The sequence below is a fragment of the Cupressus sempervirens genome, chromosome 8 (genome assembly GCF_028749045.1).
Source record: "Cupressus sempervirens isolate cs-2001-9-10 chromosome 8, ASM2874904v1, whole genome shotgun sequence".
Classification (NCBI taxonomy): Eukaryota; Viridiplantae; Streptophyta; class Pinopsida; order Cupressales; family Cupressaceae; genus Cupressus; species Cupressus sempervirens.
This window is the reverse complement of record NC_143125.1, coordinates 419,496,007-419,519,406: the sequence shown is the minus strand read 5'-3', so window position 1 is coordinate 419,519,406 and position 23,400 is coordinate 419,496,007. Positions and strand designations below refer to the sequence as shown.

General features: G+C 39.8%; 1 protein-coding gene across 2 annotated transcripts in view; it reads right to left on the bottom strand.

The window, feature by feature from the left end:
* The window catches only part of HCF107 (high chlorophyll fluorescent 107), a 222,153-nt gene that overhangs the window by 72,796 nt on the left and 125,957 nt on the right, over nt 1–23,400 (bottom strand). For both annotated transcript variants that reach the window (XM_089797958.1, XM_089797957.1), the window contains exon 5: nt 14,870–15,115. In XM_089797958.1, the coding sequence (XP_089654084.1) occupies nt 14,870–15,115 (246 nt within the window). The remainder of the gene's footprint in view (nt 1–14,869; nt 15,116–23,400) is intronic.

Below are 23,400 nucleotides of genomic sequence, written 5' to 3'. Positions count from 1 at the left end.
CGTGCCGTTGGACTCAGAAGGCGATGGCGAGAGTGATGACGAAGGGGAAAAGAGGATGGAACCAGATGATGAAGGGGTGCTGAGAATAGAAGGGTCAACTGATGACGACCTAGACTCAGTAAACAGATTGCTACATTGGCAAATAGAAGATTATGAGGTCTTTCCGAGCTGCAATATTTTGAGTATCGAGGAAGGAAAAGAAGGCCATGAGTTTCTAAAGGAGTACAGTGAACTAAAGGAGGGAGAAGCACAGGTGGATGAAACACCTGCCCATACGTACAGTAAAGATAAACCAATAAAGTATGAAGAGCCGACAGTGAAAACAATGAACTTGCGTGATGAGGAAAATCCGAAGAACATTCTTGTAGGAGATGATTGGAACCCAGTATTGAAGCGGCAGCATTCAAAATATTCATTAAGTATAAAGATGTTTTTGCTCGGACGTATAAGGACTCGAAAGGAGTACCACCAGAACTATGTGTCCATCGGATACCATTAATCGAAGGCACAATATTAGTACGGAAGAGACTCTACCGAATGAACAAAAACTATGCAGCACGGGTCACGAAAGAGATTGATAGGATGTTGGAGGCCAGTATCATCTTTAAAGTGCAGACAAGTGAGTGGGTATCACCGATTGTGATATCCTTGAAAAAGCATACGACACAGATAAGAATATGCGTGGATTTTCGATGTTTGAATGCAATAACAATTAAAGACCCGTTTCCGATACCATTTACAAATAGCATTCTGGAGGAAGTGGCAGGGCATGAAATTTACTCATTCATGGACGGATTCTCAGGGTATAATCAGATATCCATCGCTGAGGAGGATAAACTAAAAATGACATTCATTGTCGAGGATGACTCATATAACAGGATGCCATTCGGATTATGTAATGCTCCGGCCACTTTCCAAAGGATTATCCTGTATATATTTGATAAGATGTCTGTTGGAAATTTTAAGGCATTTTTAGATGATTGGTCAATTTTTAGCATAGAAGACAAACACATAACGGCATTAGGGGAGTGTATGGAGAGGTGCAAGCGAGCAAGATTAGCATTGAACCCAAAGAAGTGCAGGTTCATGGTGTCGCAGGGGAAGCTACTTGGGCATATAGTTTGTAAAGAACGACTGAAGACGGATCCAGACAAGATCCGCATGATCTTAGAGATGCCACCCTCGACGGATGTGTCGAAAGTGAAGTCGTTTCTGGGGCACATCGGTTATTATCGAAGATTTATTAAAAACTATGCAAAATTTTCTTATCCACTGGACAAACTGACCTGCAAGGGTGAACCTTACCGATGGGAGGCTGAGCAGAACGAAGCCTTTGACGGATTGAAGACAAGGTTGGCTACGGCTCCGATTTTGGCCTATCCGAATTGGGATAAAGAATTTCATGTCCATGTAGATGCCTCAAATTATGCCATCGGAGCAACATTGGCGCAGACTGGCGACCACGAGTTGGACCATCCAGTGTACTTTGGAAGCAGATTGTTGTCGAAAGCGGAGAGAAATTACAGTACCATGGAGAGAGAAGCGTTGGGGATGGTATATGCAGTACAGAAGTTTAGACACTACTTGTTGGCCACTCCATTTGTGTTCTATGTAGATCATCAAGCGTTACTCTACTTGGTCAATAAGCCGATTATTCAAAGAAGAATAAGCCGATGGTTGTTATTATTACAAGAGTTTACATTTAAGATCGTGGTACGACCAGGGAAGAGTCATGTGAGTGCAGATCACCTATCAAGAATAAAATTGGGGGAGCCACCTGAAGGAGTTAATGATGATTTTCCAGATGCGCAACTTTTTCATGTTATAGTACTACCAACCTGGTACACACGCATTGGAGAATATCTATCGACGGGGCAGTTTCCAAGCAACATGTCACCAAACGAAAGACAAAAATTGGTGCTAAGAAGCTGGACATTTCAGTTAATTAATGGCCTACTATATAAAATGGGACCAGATCAGATTCTAAGACGGTGTGTCCTCGAGGAGGAAATTCCGAAAGTACTGAGGGAAGCACACGAAGGCCCAGCAGGAGGACACATGGGGCCAGATACTACTGCGTGGAAGATACTTTTGGCAGGACTATGGTGGCCGACTGTATACAAGGACGCCAGGGAATGGGTCATTGAGTGTGATACATGCCAACGGGCTGGAAAACCATTAAAGAGAGATTTTATGCCTTTGGCTTTGAATCCCTCGCATGCACAGGAACTGTTTGAGAGGTGGGGACTGGATTTTATCGGACCACTGAAGGTAAGCAAAACAAGGTGTTGATACATCGTGGTAGCAACGAAGTACTTAACTAAATGGGTGGAGGCACGCGCGTTACCAGACAATTCTGCAGTCAGCACAGCAAAATTCTTATATGAATAAATTATTACAAGGTACGAGATCCCACTCCAGTTGACGAGTGATCGCGGGGGACATTTTGTTAACCATGTGATTAGAGTACTCACTACTGATTTCAAAATTTATCATTCATTGTCGAGCCCGTACTACCCAAGAGCTAACAGACAGGTAGAAGCAACGAACAAGATTTTGGTAGGAGTGATTTATAAATCCTGTGCAGTTGAGGGAGAAGACTAGGAAGAGAAGTTACCATTTTCTTTATGGGCGTACCGCACTTCGTATAAAGTAACTACAGGACGTACCCCGTTTCAGCTAATGTATGGACAGGAGGTAGTAGTGCCAACAAAATTCATGGTGCCAAGTTTAAGGATAGCGATCGAGAATAAACTAGGCGATATGGAGAGTTTACGAGAGAGGTTGTATAACCTGAACAAACTCGATGAGCGGCAGTTACAGGCGCAATGGGCCATCGAAGTCACACAAACAAGGAGGAAGGCGTGGCATGACAAGCACCTAAAATTGAACTTTCAACCCGGTCAGTTAGTACTGAAGTATAATGGACGAAATGAAATAAGGCTTGGGAAATTCAAAGTTAAATGGGTTGGACAGTATAAGATACGGGAAGTTGGATATAACGGAGCAATTAAATTATGGACACTGGACGGAAAAGAAATACCAGATGCCGTAAATGGATCGAAGTTGAAAATATATAGAGAAAGACAGGCTCCTCCACGGACAAACAATTGATGAATGAAGAAAAGTTGTTTGTAAATAGTGTATATATGTATAAAATTAAAAGTCGAATATAGTTGGTAAATTGTAGTTATAGAAGTATGAAGTGATAAAAGAAGCATAAAGTAAATGTATTGAGAGGTGATTTTTTAGGGCCCAGGACTATACAGAGAAAATGGAAGAAAAGCAAAAATAATAAAGTGAATCATAAGAATAACCCTGGAGAAAAAGGCCGTACGGCCTTGAAAGAAAAGTGGAGCAGTTTTGTTCACCGTACGGCCCCCAAGGACTTATGTTGAAAATAAAAATAAAAGAAAAGCCATAGTAATAAGTAAAGAAAACGATTCAAAGTATACCTTCAAATAAGATGGATGACCGTATAGCCTCAGGGGGAACAATTAAGGACTGTACGACCTGGGGAACATCATGAGCAGTTATAAATCAAAGACCGTACGGCTTAGAAATAAGCCATCGTACGGCTGTTGAATATTCTCAAAAGCTAGGACTCCGTACGGCCTTGAAAGAATTGCGAAGGATTTTTTTTTACCACCGTACGGAAGATGTGGAAGGGAATAAGCCGTACGGCCTGCTACGCATGGAGGAAAAAAATCATACGGTGAGTATAGAAGCAAAAAGGAGACCGTACGGCTCCAAGCAAACCGAAACATAGTTACAGAAAATTGATAGCCGTAAGGCCTCATCATATGAAGCGAAACAGAGAATACCGTACGGCCCCTGGGCAATGAGGAAACTCCGTATGGATATCGTACGGTGGGAGAGCAATTGACCGAGATAGTTCCACATAATACATAGTATAAACAGGCATTCAAAGCACCATACGGCATTAAGGAGGAGATTGCAGACCTGTATGGTTCCAAGAAAATTTGCTGGAATTAGGAGGACGCCAAGGAGCAAAAGCGCAATTGGAAGCCATTCAAACAAGGAATATCTACACCGTACGGCCGTATAGAAGCAGGATACCATACGGCAAATAAAAAGAATATACAAGACCGTACGGTCTAGGCAGCACAAGGGGATGTCCATACAGAGTATGTAAGACACTGCAAATTTGTAAACGGTCGTACCATTAAAAGGAGTAAGCTATCCTTTTCCAAGAAGCCATACAGTATAGAAGCCAGAAAAATTGTGGAAAGTAACTACCATAATGGTGTGACATTTATTCACAAAACGACAAAAAGGTGACAATCATGCAGTCAACTAGGAAAAGGGCTTGGAAGAGGAAACTGGACGAAGACATGAACAAGAACGCAAAGACACTACCGTCTGGAATTCGTGTAGCAGGAGGGATGTATACAAGAACCAGTATTGCAGGCGCAAGTAAGAAAGCAAAGCAGACCAAGCAGCAGGGAGAATTTCCTACAGTACAGAATATCACATTCGAGGGGTTAAATGGTGCAAAGTGCCGAAAATGGTGGCAAGAGACTCCGGACAACCACCAAGTGAAGGCTAGTATCCGGAAAGCACAGGTAGAATGGGTAGTGCAAATGCCAATATTTTGCATCAGAGACTACGAGGGGTTTTTGCGCATAATGATTGAAACATATGACAAGTTCTCCAGAAGCAGTACATTTGAATATCTTGGTTGCAAGTTAACAATATCATTTAGACCGGCAGATTTTACACGAGTATTTGGCATACCTGGTCATGCTCAAGGTGGGAGAAAAATAGAAAGCAAGCCAAAGAAGTTAAGCCGTGAAGTGAAGATGAAATTGATACAGCTTGTGTGCGGAGACCTGTCGCAGGTAGAACAGGAGGCTCTCTCAGTCACGTCCAAAGGCAGAGGACTAAAGAAATCTAATATCCAGGAGGGGCATTGGCATTGTTTGATGGACATAGTTAAAAGCCATCTCACAGCTTCGAGCCATGCTTCAGATATCTCGTTTCCACACGTAGCCATGATGAACAGAAATCCTGCACGGCAAAGTTTATGATTGGGCAGTACTATTGGCAGAGTAGATGTCAGAGTTTATGACACTGCAGCACAAAACGTTCTATATGCCACATTATGCTATTGGTCTATTTTTGGATGCGACGACATGGATGATCCCGAATGATGCACTGGAGGTAAAATCGGGACCACTCACGCCTAGTGTACCACCTATAATGCAGTGGAAGCACTTGGATACTTTCGGCACCAAAACAATAGGGCAGAAGCAACCAAGGCTGGATGGTGGCGACACAGATAGTGGCCGAGAGGAGACATCTTCAGAGGAGAATGGGTCTGAGGGGGAAGAGGAAGATGACGAAGAGGTAGGAGTAATCACGGCTACACCCTTGAGATTTCCACGGCTTGTGCTTTCAACTATGACACACTTGGTTCCAGTGGGTACACATGGTATCCTAGGGTTTGGACAGTTTAGACAGCCAGTGGTGATGGCGCCAGACTCAGTTATGAGTTACGACACAGCCCACCGTAGAGACACGAGCTGTAGCAGAGTCACATCCAGCACCAACGGAGACAGTAGCTCCGGAAGCACTGATGGAGCCGACTCGTGAGACTCTACTAGATATAGGAGAGACTTTGGTACCGAATATGGAGGTGGAGATAGACACGGAGACAGGGGTGTTGGAGGCACCCGTAGGCAAGGAGTTGGGGGCACCAGGTGCCCGACTGGAGGTAGTAGAATCTGATGCGGTGGTTGCAGTAGACACGGCACTGATGACACCACCTGAGCAGGACAGCGAGAGAGAGGACAGAACCCAGAGGGTGAGTGCTTTTTTGAGTATGAAGTTCCACTGAACTCTGGCACCTCGAGTGACATACTTGTCGACACCCACACGAGAAGCAGTGTCACAGAAGGAGTTCGTGCAGACACAGAGTGAAGAAGCGCCGAATAGCACTGTTGAGTATATGACGGATGCAGTGGAGAAAGCTATAGGTATACAGCAGGAACACCCACTAGCGCAGAAGACAGTGTTGGCGGAGGCAATTTTTCTTGATGATGTCGCAGCTCTAGCATCTCAAGCTCGCGAGGTTTTGGCTTCAGCAAAGACGCAGACATTGGAGTCAGTAGGGAAGGAGCTGGAGAGAGTCATATCCTTTATACGGACGGGATGTCCAGCTGCCTTTACAGTTTGTTTTGAGGAGAGGGGATGGCCCGATGTCGAAACCACAGAGATGCGACAAGATTGGTCCTTGACGAGGGAACCTGAGAGAGAGGGCCGGATTGAGGTACTGATTCAAGAGATCATGAGGTTACATAAGGAGATATATTACACCCTTCGGAGGAGTCAGGCGGACCAGCTAGCAGCTAGAGTCAGCTGTCAGGTTTGCTTCGGAGAGGGCAACCTGGGAGTCGGAGCGGGCGGCCTGGCAATCCGAAAGGACAGCCCTATTAGCAGCAAATGAACAATTGAGGACAAAAAAAGAGAAGATGGCAGTAGAGAAGGAGAAGGAATTGGGAGAGGTTGGAGAGATGATGCAATCAGCCTTAGAGCTCCAGTTGGAAGCAAAAGCAAAGCTGAAGATCAGGAAAGAACAGGTCTACAAGCTAAGGGCAGAGGTGAACGAGTTGCGGACGCGGATGGCCACTACGCCAGGGACGCATCCCTCTGTCTAGTACTTATGCATTGATGCATTTTGTTAGTAAAATTTTGTCAAGGAATTTTGTTGTATTGTCGTCCGGAGACGACCCTTCTTTTTGGGGGGGATGATGTTGTCGGTAAAATGTGTAATGTAGCCGACGGGTAGAATAGTATCCGAATGGGCACGTGACGCTTGAGTCACCCCTTCGGAAAGGTATATGTACACGTCCGAGATGGACTTTGGAATCATGGAGAGATCATTGTAGTCATTGTGATCGTATTGTAATTTGCAAGTGCATACATGAATAAAGTACCTGTCTGAATTGAATCGTGTTATACATGCGTTAACTTCTTACCCTATGCGGTAAACAATGCATGACTCTCAAAGCCCCTGGGTTGGTTCGCTCTACGCTCTGTTGGCCTATGGGAACCAAATAATAGACCAACCCTGCTAGAAATGTTGTCACTAAGGAAGGGAAGAAATTGGGGACATGACATATGATCAAGGTTCGAACAGAAGTTTATAAGAAGTCTGGACGCAGATGCATGAAATAAATGAAGTTATCAGGAAGCCTGGTGTTAACACGTACTGGTTTGGAAGGATGGAGTCTTTTTGCATTTGATTCTATATAGCAAAGAACGCATCATCGATAATTAAATGCTCAAACAATGAACACTAAAGATGTGAGTGTCTGCCAATGAAGATACATTAAACATGAGTGATTAAGCCAACGGTTGTATTTAGTTTTATTTAAAGTTATATTAAAGTCATAATGTTGGATTGATTTTGTTGTGAAAGGTTGCAATGTTTGATAATGCAACCAACATCCTTTAGTTTTCTATAAATATATGATATGAAAAATTGAACAACTGCCATTGATTCATTACAAAAAAAATAATATCTGCATTCCTGAGGCATATAGATTGTTGTAATTGCCTTGCTGGAAGGGATCGAATTTGAGCTAAGCTCCTGGATGTTGAAATATTGAGTATACATCATGATATTCTGTAAGATATAATTCTGTTGAGTGGAGCATCTACATTTTGAGTGTCCTCGAACACGAACTTTTCCACAGTATAGTTAGTAAGAATTTCATTTGCTTGAGAATACAAATATTATATAGTTCGTCCTTTATAATTTATTTGTTTTCTATTAATAATTTATTGTTGGGATAAGTGGATTAAATTATTAGTTTCTGTTTAAACCTGATAAATACAAATATTGTGGAGTATTATAATTGTTTCCTTATTTGTATCTATTTTGTCCTCTTAAGGGTTGTAATATTATAGACTAGTTTTAATATGCATAAAACGAAATAATTTGATGCATCCCAATAATTGAATTGTTCATAGATTTAATATCATAATATCATAAAGTTGTATGTGAAAACTTATAAATTTGACTCTATCGCCCATTTGAATTTCAGCACTGATCTTTAAATCTCTCATTTTTCTTTATCTATTTGCTAGCAATATTTTGATCTTTTCAAGTTAAGGATTTAATACCTATTTGTTTTAATAATTCATTTTAGATTTTTCTTTCAGCAATTCACAACTTTACCAAAGTAATCAAAATTTGAAGATTAATATTCACCACTCGCAATCCAAAAATTTTCCTTAGAATCTTGCCGTTTAAGGAAATTGTCTTTGCATATAATCTATTCGCTATAAAACATCTTGGATCCAAGTTTTGTTGTCCAGGATCAGGTCTACAGGCTTTGGTTTTGCGGAGCCAAAAGCGCAGAAGATCTAAATCGAATTGATTGATCCTATCAAGTTGGCCAGAACTGATTAGATATCGCACCATCGAGCGGGCAAGGCTCGTAGGATTCTAATCAACGGTTTTTATAACCAACACATATCTTACCCAAACGATCCTTTGCTCCAATAAGACCCCCGGCAATGGTAGACAAAAGTGTGTACCACACATGAAGATCAAGAATATAGATAGCTAGAACTAGTGCCCAAAGAGAAACAATAGTCAATGCATTGTGGTTATTCTTTGAGATAAAATCATGCCATGTATACTATACTTCTGGAATATCAAACATAATTATTTTTGTCGGTTCGACTAATGGCTTAATCTGAAGAAAGTATGCAAAAGAAAACTTGCAACTCAAAACCACCGGCATAAAGATAAGGATCCCTAAAAATACTCCAAACCAGACAAAACCCAAAAAAATCCTAGAAACAGCAAGGCTACGGGTAGTAGCATACGCTCCATACATCATCAAAATGTCAAGAATACTTTCTATAAACTTCATGATGAGAAATGTTGGTCCAAGGCTAAGAAGATCCTTTATTGTATACGAGTTAAATTTTCTTGTATGGAAAGCTATAATGGTCAAACCCTGGAAGACCATAACCAAGAAGATCCATAACTGATGAAAGCTATAATACAAATGAAAGAATGTCCTATGTTCCACAAAGCATGTTTTTCCCGTTTGCTGATTTTGTCTCAAGATATTTTTCATGGGTTTAAAGAAAAATGTAGCTTTCATGGGCCATGGCCAGCCTAAGTCAAAACACCTTAAGGACCAAAAATTCATTGAAGTCATCATAGTTGAGCCATGAAGAATGTGAAGCTTAACCATTGTCACATATTGCCACTTCCTCATTTGCTTGTTGTTTGTTTTGATGGTCCTGTGTCTTATAGTTGTCACATCTCCATTATGCTTGTGTTTTAGCTTTACTTAGTTTCATTACATATTTCGATCAGCAGATCTATATGGTTTAATATATCTTTTTTTGTTATGATTTTCTTTGCCATAAAATCCGAGATTTGACACATCTTTTACTAACTGTTGTACATGCTTGAATTCATGCACTTTTATTTTCCATGTCACCCTTGTAGGAATCTATCATTGCTACACTTAGATACTTTGTTTGATTTTCAATCTCTCATTTAGCACACTTGTATTTATTCTCCTTCAGCAACTTGATGCTTTCAGCCCTATTTCTCTATCTAAAACAAAAGGTTTCAAGCCTATTGACTTGTCCCTTTAATGTTTAACTCATCTGACTTGTATATGTATATAAAAGAAAAAGGTTTCATGTCAAATATGACTCGTCCCTTTAATGCTTTTATTCGTGATTGTCCTCTTTCTACTTCATGATTTGATTGAAAGGTTTTATACTTGTAATTGATGTACATCCCTTTATCAATCTCCTCAAATTTTCAATCAGTTGCTTTGGTTCAACCAAAAGGTCTCATACTTGTAACATGTGTATGCCCCCTCAACGGTCTCCCCAAGGTCTTCGCCCCTACACAATTTGACTAGAAGGTTCCACACCTATAGTTTATGTGTGTTCCTTCAATAGTCTCCTCAAATCTTTAGTCTTGGCCTCTACAAATCTCAGTTGAAAGGCTTCATGCATGTATCTTATGCATGATCCTTCAACAACCTCAAAATTCATACCTCTATATGCACATGAAACAAACTTATTAGCATTAAAACCTACTTTGGTTTCAAATATTTCTCTTGCCTTTGCATCTTTTAATGCATTTATTTGAATAATCATGTTGTAGAAACACTAAGTAATACAGAGATATTTGTAATGGTCCCCATTGCTCAGTTCGTATTAACTGGCCCCCTTCTTTATATTTTGCAAGTGTATTCAAAAATGGAGATGCGAGTTCAAATCTTCTTCAACATTCAGAACAATGACTCTTCCATTCAGGCAATGGAGGCCTTCCCCTTATCTCTCTAGTACTTTTATGTTTATGCAATGTGTTTATTCAAATATTGTATTAGGAGTTGCCACAACTTGTGTGGTGTCTGAATGCATTGTATCAAGAACTGCGTAAAATTTGAACATTTTGTACCTTATGAAATGGTTCTAAAATACTTTTCAATAAAAGTGTACTATTTTGGTACTTCTATGTAATTTGAATAGAAATGATCAATTTCTCTTGTTTATTGATTTCTATACTTCATATTCAGCATCCAAAGTTCAAACATTATGTAATATGCATGATCAGCAACTTAAAACACATAGTGCAGTATATAAGCAATTTTAACATAGCAATTTAGGAGGTAGGCTAAATTGGTAACAAGTATAAGGCTTAGTACTCAGGTAGCTTCTCCCTGAAATATTCAAATGCTAGCCAAATTTGCAAATTCTATGTAACTCTACATCACCTAGCTACTTAGAATATTTAAACCAATACCCATAAGCAAAGCAGCTTCCATTGAGAGATGTGAGTCAAAACTAGGGTTCCTATGTAGATAAAAAGGTACAGCAAGAACTGAAATCTCATTCCAACTTGCCATACACTAAAACTTTGAACAGCACTCCAAAATTCATCACACTCGCCAAAAACACTACGGAAACTCAGAAAAATACATAAACCGTCACTTTTTCCAAAACCTACATCACCTAACTCAAGCAAAATCAATGCATTCTTTGTCTAAAATCATAACCACCTAGGGTGGATCTTTCACCACTGAAATCAGGCAAATTGCAAAGAGTTTTTCTCCTCGACAACCCCAAGAAGAAACAACTGTCCCCATTTTCAGGTTCTCTTTCTCTGCACTAGGCACTGACTTTTTGGTTTGCATTACCCTATTCAAAGTGATAACTTTATGTTATCAAAGAGCTCAAATGGTTTAGTTGAGTTCTATGGCACCTTTGGATGTTATTTTTCAGCTTCCTAATTGACCTAGGAGATTCTTGGAGAAAGTGTTTATTTTTAGTAATTCACTCAGCTGGGTCGGTTTATTTTCATCATCAAGATTACTCCTACACAATCACTTTTTGATTCCAATGCATTTCAGCCATTGTCACAATTTGGGTGTAATTTCACTAAGGCTGCCATTTTAATTAAAAAAATTATTGGACACCTTTGTGTCATAGCATGTTAGAAAGAGAATGAAAAAATTTGAATGATGAGATGCTTGAAAGTGGCTTTTAGTGCCGGAAATGTTTGAAAAAATTAGATCACTTTTTGGAATTTCAAGGCTTATTAGATTACTAAAGTGATTTTATAATGGAGTTTTTGGGAAGTTTTCTAAAAAGCTTATAAATTCTTGTGAGATCTTGTTTGATGTACAGAAGTTTTTTTTTTAAATTCTGAAAACCCATTTTGCTTTTGGAGATTGGACTTGGTTCATCTCTGCCTAACTGAAGACGAAAACTCTCATGGAGAAAATTAGCTGCGAAGGTGAAAGATCTACGTAATCTAATGTTTTTTGGAGCTATCACAATTATTTCTCAGTGCATACAAGGTAGAGTTATCAAATTTTTGTGCTCTCTTTTGAACACAAAATGCAGGAGATTGGATATATTGCAGACATTTGCATGAGGTGCATAGAACAACCCTGTTTGATATCATCTGCCAGACGCCCCATTGAGGTTTTCAAGCAATTAATATTGGAGTCACCAATAATGGGTGATTTAATATCAAGGTCACTTCAGTACATTGGTTAGGCATGTGAGTATTTTCCTGGCATGGTCTTAGATATCAGAGTATTACTGAGAGACTTGATTCTACAAATATGGATGTGAGAGAGAGCCTTTATTTCTGGTTCATCTTTTAATCTCATTGAGGCGAGAGCATACTCTTTGGAGGTGTGAGTATTATCTTTCAGGTGCAAGCCATCTTCACCTTTGGCATGGGCTTCCCTTGTTTGGTGTGAGCTTCAGCTTCATGGGTATTTGGACTCTTTTACTGGCTGCCTAGATATATTAATCTAGATCGATTCACTTTGGGCTTGGTATATGACTGTGATTTTCTGGGCATTGCATTTTCTTTAGCTAAGGTAATTTTATTGCTTGGTGGATAAAATTTTGGAAGGGAGAAGCAGGAACATCTACCAAAATCTTCTGGCTGTTAGTCAAATTTAACATCCACGGGAACAGACCAATTATTTAAAGTTATTATCCTCCTCTTAAGGTGCATTTTCTGATGGACTGTATGAAGTCTAACACAGCAGAGAGCTAATGCTAGGCGATTAGCCTTAAGCATGGGGATTCTGCACAAGAAAAGCCATATTTCTGTGGTTAAGAAGAACCTTCATTGCTGTTGTAAGTACTGAAGTTGTATGTTCATTATTAATGACATGTTGCACAGTTATAGATGCAAAACCTCTATACTATGCAATATAAACAGCAGACTTTAAGCTGAAATATGTGTAGTTTTTCTATTGATGAACAAATGAAAATTACTTGTATTTGAATGTCATCTGCTATGAATGTTGTATGAAACCAATGCCAAACTGGAAACACATAAAACTACAAATAAACCATTTCAGACGCATGCAAACTGTTTGTCAAAACTACTGTGAAGTAAAAAGGTGAAATAAATCAGGTTTAAACTAGGGGTGCACACTTTGTTTATGTTTTAAAATGACATTTGAGTTCATGTTGGTTTTGTTGATTATATAATATTATACTGTATTCTGAACTTGATTCCTGCTTTTAGAATGCAACAAATATATATATATATATATATATATATATATATATATATATATATATATATATATATATATATATATATATATATATATATATATTTTACGTGTTTTTTGTATGGATGAACCCAAAATGAAGCCAACCCCCAAAAAACAATTTGCCAGATCTGCAAACCCAAATGAAGATCAAGACCAGCAGCTAAGCTTCCATGGGATGACTATACTTCCAAGGTTAACATCCAAGTTGAATGTCCTAGCCTTGAGAAGCAAGAATTTTAATTGAAAGAAGATTTCAAACTGATAAAAGTAGACCCTCGGAGCAACTGTTTTGTGATTTAAAATGGAACAAGTTGAAGGCTATGTTTCTCAGTGAATAAAATTGATTAAAGAACTTTTCTTGGTGAATAAAACTGATTAAAGAACTTCATAATTTTTGTCTGGAAATTTTAGAAAAAAATTACCAGGAGAAGAATAATCTTCAGATAAATTGAATATATTCAACATTTTTGACATCCAGGCTTGCAACTGCCTTGGGGACAAAGAGATTAAAGGAGAGGAGACTGTTAATTGAAGTTGTGTGTAAATAATAATTGTTAGGTGAGGGAACAAGACCACCATTTTATTAAACTAGGTACTTTATAGCATGTATTTCCAGCAATACCATACTTTCTCTATGTTTGTGTATGTATAGTGGTGGGAATCAGTAAGTGCACAAAGAGTAGTGTTCTGTATACAAAAGTTACGAGACTTAAAAAGGAAAAAAAGAAGTACAATTGACTACTAGAGACTTCAAAAAATCATTTTCTAGGTAGAGAAAATTGTGTGCACAAGTATACAGCAACCTTTATTCAGGCTGAGTTGAACATGGTCACCTGGGTTTGGGTCTGAGTTGGCAGACACACTCTCTCAAAAACGTTTTTCACTTTTCTTAGGCATTGCCTCATCTATATCCAATGATATTATTATAGGGTGGTTCCGTTTCCCTTTTCAGCAGATTGATGTACTTGTTAGCGTATATTACTTTTTCTGAATAAATAAGTGTTTCCAATTCCAATAATATCAAGCTCTGTTCAAAACTTTGAATAGCCGTGTATGGTGCCACTAGATTGTACCTCTTTACAATGTGAATATAAGTTACTTTAGAATATTACCACTGCATATGGGTGCATATAAGTTGCCCCGCAGACACTGACGCACATTTCTGGTCCAAGCTGTTTCAGAAATTTCATATTTAATTGTTCAACTCAAACTTCTGTTTCAAAATAATGATTTAGATCAGTTCATTACTTCAGAGTTGTTTAGGCATTCTGCATTTCAATATCTGCTTCTCCCAGACTTGAATTCAATTTGATGATGCATCTGGTTTCTGCTTCGGGGGTTTAAAACAGTGTGGCGAGATACATTTGGGCTCATTTTCCAGGTTTTCACCCCATCCTCCCACTTAGTTAATTCAACTAGAGAACATATTCAAGCAATTCCTTAGTACTTGACTCATTGATGGTAATGATACTTGAGGGAGGTTCTTGTAGAAAGTACAGATTATTATTTAATGGCATTAATATTTCTTAACAAAATTTGTGTGACCAAACATTTAGAATCTTATGAACTATGACGTGTGTGCAAACATAAAAGCAATGAGAAAGAGCCAGGTACAAAGACATTTTTATCTATTTGATCCACTTTTCAAAACATGACATAGCCTGCCTTCAAACATTAGCCAAGCATGGCACACAATAAAACAAACACATTACAAAAAAGAAATGAAACGGACAAAAGGAAAATATAGCTGTACTGCTTTTTTATCTTACAATCCATATTGGTTGATGACGAGGGTCAACTTCACCAGCTTGCTTGAATATCTCCCGAGCAATAGTTGCAGAGGAGTATTTGTACTCAAAAAGAGCAAAAGACTGAAGAATAACAGGATCCCTGGGATTTAGTGTGTGCCCAACTCTAAAAAGTTTTCTTGCTTTGTCATATTCTCCTTGATTAGCCTCAAACAGTGCCCATATGTGCCATGCAAATCGATTTTTTGGACTAGCTTGGACTGCTTTCTGGATAACATAAATTGAGTGACAGACAACACTGAGTAATCAGAATAGCTTGTCGAGTCTAAAAACATAAAAGAAAGAATATGCATACAAGTCAACTGTAATTACTGATAACAGCTTATAGAAGCAGAGAACAGGATGCTATGAACAAAATAATGACTTCGCAAGCACAATGAGAAGATAGTGGCCATCCATTCCATGGCAATGCCATATGAGTTTCTAAGATAACTGTACAGTTTATTGAGGTAGACTGAATTAGAAGGCATATGCAAACAGTTGAGCTCTATAAAATTAGTAAGTGAAAACAACAGGTTTCTAAGGGAATGTCAAATGGTCTAGGAACACTTTTGGATATTTCAAATTATCAAAAGTATTAAGGTTTTGGAAAAGAAAACCAGACTGAGAACCAACAGCATTTATTTGAGATGGACATGCAGGAGCACAAATCAAGGTCTAAAATAGAAGCTACAGCCTCTCCTGTTTATCCATTATATGACAATATGACACACTTCAGGCTGCAAATGGCTATATGTAGATGTGGTTGTAAATAAACTGAACCGATTTTATCAAACTTAGTTTGTCTTGGCCAAGCAACGTTTGACTTTTTATAACTATATAATTAAAGACTCTGATGGAGTTCCATTTTCAAATGGTTTTAGAGTTATGCTATTCTTGAATAAAACCTTTTGGATACATTAATAAATAGGCATTTCTGTCATGTTCCTATTAAATTTTCAAGCTATAATATAGTTGCCGGAAACACAATATATCTGCTATTTTTGTTAGCCCATTTATTCCCATGCCCTAAATGACCTTTAGCATCATCATCTTCTCAAAATGTCAAATGAGTCTTTAATTTTAGCAATCCTTGCAAGTTTGTTTTTCCTTGAAAAGCTTATTAAGATGTCCAGATTTAATATAGATCAAAGGTCAAGTAGATGATTCCCACGCCCTCTTTCATTAAGTTTTCCACAAAGCTCGAGCAGATTTGAAAGGGAATTCTCTAAGGGCCCGTTTGGTGAGTGGAATAGGAATACATATTCCAAAAATTTTGAATTCCTTGTTTGGATGCACCAAAACGGGATTGGAATACAAAGTAAAAGAGGAATACGTATTCCAATTTTGGCCTAAAAATGGGGTTTTGCAATTCCACCCAAATAGGTGTTATTGGAATACGTATCCTTATTCCATTTTTTGTTAATTTTAGAAAACATAAATTTTCGGGTCAACGAATTCCCATCAAATATTGGCTGAACCAAACGGAGAATAGGAATACGTTCTATTCCAGAATACGTATTCCTATTCCACTCACCAAACAGGCCCTAAGTTCCAATTTAAAATCATTTAAAGTTTCTCCTCCATGAAGGCATCATGTAATGGTCAAGGGTTATGATAGCTATCTCTAAGTTTAGTGGGTTTGGAGTCTTGGGCAGCTCCTGAAGCTTTAATTTTTTTTATTCATTTGCTTGATCTTATGGCAGCTATAGATTTGCAGTTTCAAGTGAGAGGTTAATGGTTTGTTAGTTCTGCTCCAAAAGCCCCGTGATCAGTCTACAGCAACAAGAAAGAGGTATATGGTGTTCCTTTTTTCCATATTTTTCTTTCACTTAATAGTCATACTGTAAATTTTCCTAGATGTTTGATGCTTCAATCAAGCTTGCCAAGAGATCATTGTTTCTGTATCAAGATAAAAGTGAATAGTGAATAAGAGGGTCTTTATGATCTTACAGCATCATGGGCATATTCATGAGTTTTGGGAGTTTTCTTTTTTACATTCTCAAGGTTGTCTTGTCTTCTTTTGTCCAAACTAAAGCCTCTTAATGTGTGACAGCACTATACATGGTATAATCATTTATGATAATGAGAATGTAAATGCTAATACATATGGATTTTTAGTTTGAAGAGAGCAATCCAAGAAATCTGAGTAAAAGCAGAAAAGAAGCATAGTGTGCAGACAGAATCGAGACCCTCATGATCAAAGGATGTCATCATAGCATGAGATGCCTATTATAGGACCAAATGAAGTCATTGCTCAATAAAAAAGAAAGGAAAATCAATCCATGGTCATGAAGATATAGAAGGCAGCTACAATCACAAACTAGTCATGCCAACTGCTAGTAGACAGTGCCAGAGGAAAGGGCCAAGAAATAAGTGATATTGCTGCCCAGATCTGTAATAGTTGATAGAGAGGACTCACAAGAATCAGGGATATGACTCACGTGAACATCAAATGACGAAGAAATCATCAGCATCAAGGGACAGTTCAGGGGTATACAAAGCATGGTCGATGGGAAAGCCATAGTGACAGCCAAAGATAGTAGCAGTGACAGCTATAAGATAAAATCATTACTCCTAAATACCAGATCTAACCGACCATGATAGTGGCAATCAGAAGAAAGCAAAGAAAGGAATGTGGTAGACCACAAAATGCATTTGAGGATTTAGATTATAGTCCATTGAAATTCAAACTGCAAACACATCAATCACTACTGAATGAGCTACCAGAACTTGAATGCAGTCTTCATGATTAATCATACAGTATATATGTGGTTGAGATCGACGGTACTTTTCAGTATGGAATAGACAATGGCTCAAACATGTATCTGCTGGGATCCAATAGAGAATTTCTTTGCGAACACTGTGTATCTAAAGCCTTTACCAAAATAAAGGAGGCATCACATGTTTTTAGCTTGAAACTGCACGAAAGCATGCGTGTTCTTGATGTAGGGGCAGCACCAGGAGTATGAACAGAATATGCAAATAGAGTTCTGGCAACAGACCGTGGGAAGTTTTGTATTGAAGCCCAACAAATGTCAATCATATTTGTAGAAAGGATAAGTGATGAGTGATAAAACATGAATAGAGGGAAGATAACAATGTCGGTGACCTGTTAGAAAAGGCAGAGTATAGTGGTAAAAAAATGGGTAAAACCAAGTAAATCAAGAAAAATTAAGTCATTCATATGTCATGTCAACAAAAAACACAAAGCGGTCATAAATAGTAGACAGTCCAAGAAAGAATACACTAAACAGATGACATATGGTAAGGCAAAAAGATTTCAGAGCATCCATGAACAGTCATATAAAAAGCAGTGTCACAGTGAAAAGTAAGTCAAGGTGATAGTCCCACTAAATTGTAATAATGCTTTAGCGAACAAAGTGTAACATCCACTTTTCCCGGGTCTTAACTAACATCATGTCATATCAAAAAAATACAATTAATACTTCATATCCATAGGAAGATAGTTATAACAGTTATGTTCATGTGAATGAGATTAATGGTTACAGAATAGAAACAAAAAATTTCATAACTAACAATTTGGAAAACACCATCAATGACTTTAACAAGGGAAAAATCTACATACCGGAGAATGCAAAACCGAAATCCGTCTAAGGATGTTTCTGCAAAACTCAGGTTAAAACATATATGCCGCTTAGGAACAAATAGCTATACCACTTTATCAAAACACCATTACCATCAATTACCATTATATCATTTAGGGCATCAAATACCACTGTATCAATTAGGGCATCAAATACCACTATATCATTTAGGGCATCAAATACTATTGATCATTTAAGGCATCAAATAACACTGTACCATTTAGGGCATCAAATACCAATGTATCAATTAGGGCATCAAATACCACTGTATCATTTAGGGAGTCAAATACCATTGCATCATTTAGGGCATCAAATGCCACTATATCATCCCTTCTCCTTCCATTGCTAACTATGGCAATATCATTCAGATAAACCTATCTCTTGCATGTAGATGTATTCCATATTCAGTTGTAAGATCAACCGATCTAACTGGTAACTAAGTACATTAACGAGAAAAGTTACTTTCTTGAAAAGAAATAACGGAATTGTTGATATAAATCAATCCATCATATCTTCTACTTATATAAATATTATCAAAGTAAAATACCTCTTACCAATAAATGTTTGAATGCTTAACTTATCTTTGTCTGATGCACCTCCTGACATCTTGTCTAGAGGGGAAACATTGTCAAGGGCTTAACCTCCCAACCATGGACCTTAAACTTATCCCCATATTTTCTCTAACTAGAAAGGCCCTCCCTACCCGAAATAGACATGAAACACCTTCTCCAGCCATTGAGCATCCTGGTCCTTAATTCCACGACTCGACTTGACAACAGAGTTTATGAATTGGACAACATGAGCTATTGAATAGTTTCTTTAAAAGTAATAAAATTATCATATCAAATCTAATTCCGTTTTCTTGTTCTTGGAGAATTTTCTTTCTACCTCTTCACCCTTTTTCTTGGCCAACTAGTCGGGTGAGTCCTAGATGTCTAATCATAGAGGAAATCAATCATGTCAGCCGATTGGATGGTTCCGGCGGTGTTTCTGTAGCCGATGGGGTGATGTTCGGCGGTGTTTTATATTTTGTAGCCGACGGGGTGATGTCCGGCGGTGTTTCTGTATTCTATAGCCGACGTCGTCGGTAAATAGTTTGTAGCGGATAGAATATTTGTGGCCGACGAACTCCCTCAGGAAGGTTCGGAGGTAGTATTTAAATCCCGTCTGGGATCATTGTAAAGCATCATTCATCTACTATTGCGAATATAATTCTGCTATTCGTGTTCATTGTCTGTATGCGTTGATTTCTTTACCATTACGGTAAACATTTGGCGTCGTTGCCTTAAGAATCTGGAAGGTGGGAGGAATGAAGATTAATGCCAAATCAGCTTAACAAGGATCGGAATAAGGCGAAGGGAAAAGATGGAATCCGTACTGCGCAGGAGAATTTAATTCTGGCACAGCAAGCCGAACGCCGACGGAAACCGAAGTGCGGAGGAATTGTTAGAGGAGATTCGGCAGCGGGTGGAATTGGTGGAAGAAGCACGGGAGGAGTTCTTGAATTTGTGTTCGCCGAGGGAAAAAAATTCAGACGGAAGAGCATCAACTCGCACGGCTCGCAGTGCCGAGGGAGCACGAGCGTGGAGTGACCTCTTCGTCCGAGATATACTTCCACAAGAAACAATTTCAGAGGATCCTTCTTCTTCACCAAGGTTCGCAACTATCGAGACCTCCGGTGTGGGAGAGCAGTCCGCCGGTGTGGGAGAGCAATCCGCCGGTGTGGAAGTGCAGACCGCCAGTGTGGGAGTGCAGACCTCCGATTTGGGAGACCAGTCCGTCGGTGTGGGAGTGCAGACCGTCGGTGTGGGAGACCAGTCCGCCGGTGTGGGAGTACAGACTGTTACAGACCGCCGGTGTGGGAGTGCAGACCGCCGGTGTGGGAGTGAAGAGCGCCAGTGTTGCAGGACCGAGCAACGCCTGTTTACAGAAACCAATTGTGATGGCGGGACCAAAAGAGAAACTGCCGAAGTTCAATGGCGATGGTACGGCCGATCCCATTCGACATTGCAAAACATGTGAAACGATCTGGAGGGCAAATAGCATAACTGATGAAGACAACTGGATGAGACAATTTCCGGCAACCCTACGAGGCGTGGCAATTGATTGATTTTCGGATACGGATCAACAAAAGCTAAATAGCTGGGATAACATTAAAAAGGAGTTCTTGGCAGAGTTTAAACTCTTGCGGGATGATAATGAAATCGTAGCAGAAATTTTCAATACCAAACAGGGGAAACACGAAACTGTTCGTGTCTATGCCAGGAGATTAAAACACTTAATAAACAAAATGGAAAGTAAGCCAGCGGACGGATTGCAAAAAAGATGGTTCGTGAATGGCCTACAATCGAAATTGCAGAGGAAAATGAAAATTGTGCCACCGTTGTCGTATGTGGACGCGTATAACAGAGCACTGGATCTTGAAAGTGAACAGAAGACAAAGAGGAAGAAAACTAGCTCATCTAATTCTGATGACGACGAGCCTACCAGAGATGATAGCAGCGACGACGAAGGCAGCAGCAAGAAAGTTCGGGCCCTACAGAAGGATATGATTCGCATGATGGAGTTTAAAAATATGCAGGAGCCAAAAGGAAGTGAACTGTGGTGCACAGAATGTAAGACCGACGGCCATATTAAAGGATCGTGTCCAAAAGACCAATTTTGTGACATTTGTCAGATCATGGGCCATTCAACAAAAGACTGCCCCTTTAACATGAAGACAAGAGGATCTCCGCAGGTGCTTCTCACACAGGAGGCTTCCCTGTCGGGTAGTAGCGGAAACACGAATACCGCCGGTGCTATATCTGGAGGATACAGGAATAATAGCAGAGGGCAAAATAACAATGCAAATAATAACAATAATAATGGGAGCCAAAGTCGAACTCAGTATGATTCAAACAAACGGCCGATCGTTCAATGCCGAGCATGTAATTTGTGGGGTCATTTTGCACGGGATTGTACAGCGGCAAACACACCCAAATTATTATGCAGATGGTGCGAACCCGACGATCACGAAGATTCCAAGTGTCCAAAGGCTGGAGTAAACTTGATCACTGTTGGCACGGATGTAGAGGAGGTTCTGGCAATTATGCGGAGGCAAGCAAAACTGCCGACGAAGGAAAAAAGAAAATTGGGGGAAGCGCAGGCAGAAATTGGAAAGGCATCGTCGGTAGGGACATCTCAGTTGAAGGACATCACTAGCACCTTGGCAAGGAACTTCCCAGAACAAAACATTGTACGGCAGATCTTACAAACGAAGATACCGGTCAAGATAAGTGACCTCATTCTCACAATGCCCCAATTACGGACGGCCATTCTGAATCATACACCGTTTCCAAAAGCACTGGAGGACACAGGAAGGGATAGTAGGGAAGTGATGACAACAGACCCAATGCTGCTGGCACTCACATCCGGACGGCATCCGGCGATCGTCGAGATGGGGATTTTGGGAAATGTTTTGACAGACACAATTGTCGACGAAGGGTCCGGCGTGAACGTGTTGCCGGAGGATACTTGGAAGAAGTTGGGAAAGCTGAAATTGTGGCCACCTGCATTTCAGTTGCTCACGGCAGACCAACATGGAATCAAACCGTTGGAAATTCTGAAAGCGCAACTGGTAACAATTGGTACGCAACCATTTTTATTGGATTTTGTGGTCATTCCATTAAAAAGAAAAGGATATGATGCTATTCTGGGACGGGATTGGTTGGTGCAAGCAAAAGTAAAACATGATTGGAAACGAAATACCCTATCAATGGAGCACGGAGGCAAACGATTCACAATTGACCTGCATACACAAATGGTCGGTGAGGAGGCAGCATCGTCAGATTTAGAGAGTGACAGCGAAAGTGATGACGAAGCAAAGAGGAGAATGGAACCAGACGAAGAGGGAGTATTGAGACTTGATGGAGGATCGAATGACGACGACCTGGACTCGGTGAATGGCCTGTTCCACTGGCAGATAGAAGACTACGAACTGTTTCTGAGTTACAATATGTTAACGGTCGACGAACGTGACAAAACACAGAAAAATGAATGTCCGGAGGAATGCAGGGAAGTGGAAGAAGGAAAAGCTGCCATGGCTGAAGCTGAGGGGAAGAACATACAGTTTGAACATAGAAAAACGAAACATCCCACTATCTGGTACATGGTGAATAGACCGCACGGAAAGAAAAGGTTACACCGCAACATAAAATTAGTGGAAGGGCACCGACAGCAAGGAAATAATCCAGTTGCGCGACGACCGCAGGCACAGTGGGCGACGGAGGTGGCACAGAACAAGTGTAAGGCGTACGACGGTCAGAATGAAATCAAAGTGGAAAAGTTTAAGGGCAGATGGGTTGGACCATATCAGATTCGAAAGGTCGGCGACAATGGAGCGATCAGATTATCAACTTTGGATGGGCAGAAGGTACCTCTGGCAGTCAACAGATCCAAATTCAAAATATATGGTGCCAGGAAGACTCCGTCGCTGTCACAGGATGGCCAGCTGACTCCGTCATCGTTGCAGAATGGCGATGCCTGGAGGCAAATGGAGGCACCTCTGTAATTTGATTTTTTAAATTAAAAAGAAAAAATTAAAAATTAAAAAAACAAAAACCAAAAAAAAAGGGGGCAAGTCTGTCCGCGGGCGTAACAGACAGAGGCCCTGCAGGCAACAGCTGTCCGTGGGCGACAAAAGGAAGACCCTGCGAACAGTCTGTCCGCAGGTTAATAAAAACCTCGCGGGCAGCCTGTCCGCGGGCTCTCAAAACTTGACGCCCTCTGCCGAAGCAGGCCCCGCGGGCTTAACATTTTTTTTTGTTTTGTTGTTTTTTCCTTTGGAACCTCCTAAAACCTCTTCCGCGCGAGCAGTCTTCGCCAATAAATAGGAAGGCCACGGGCTTAAAAGAAAACAGTCTCACC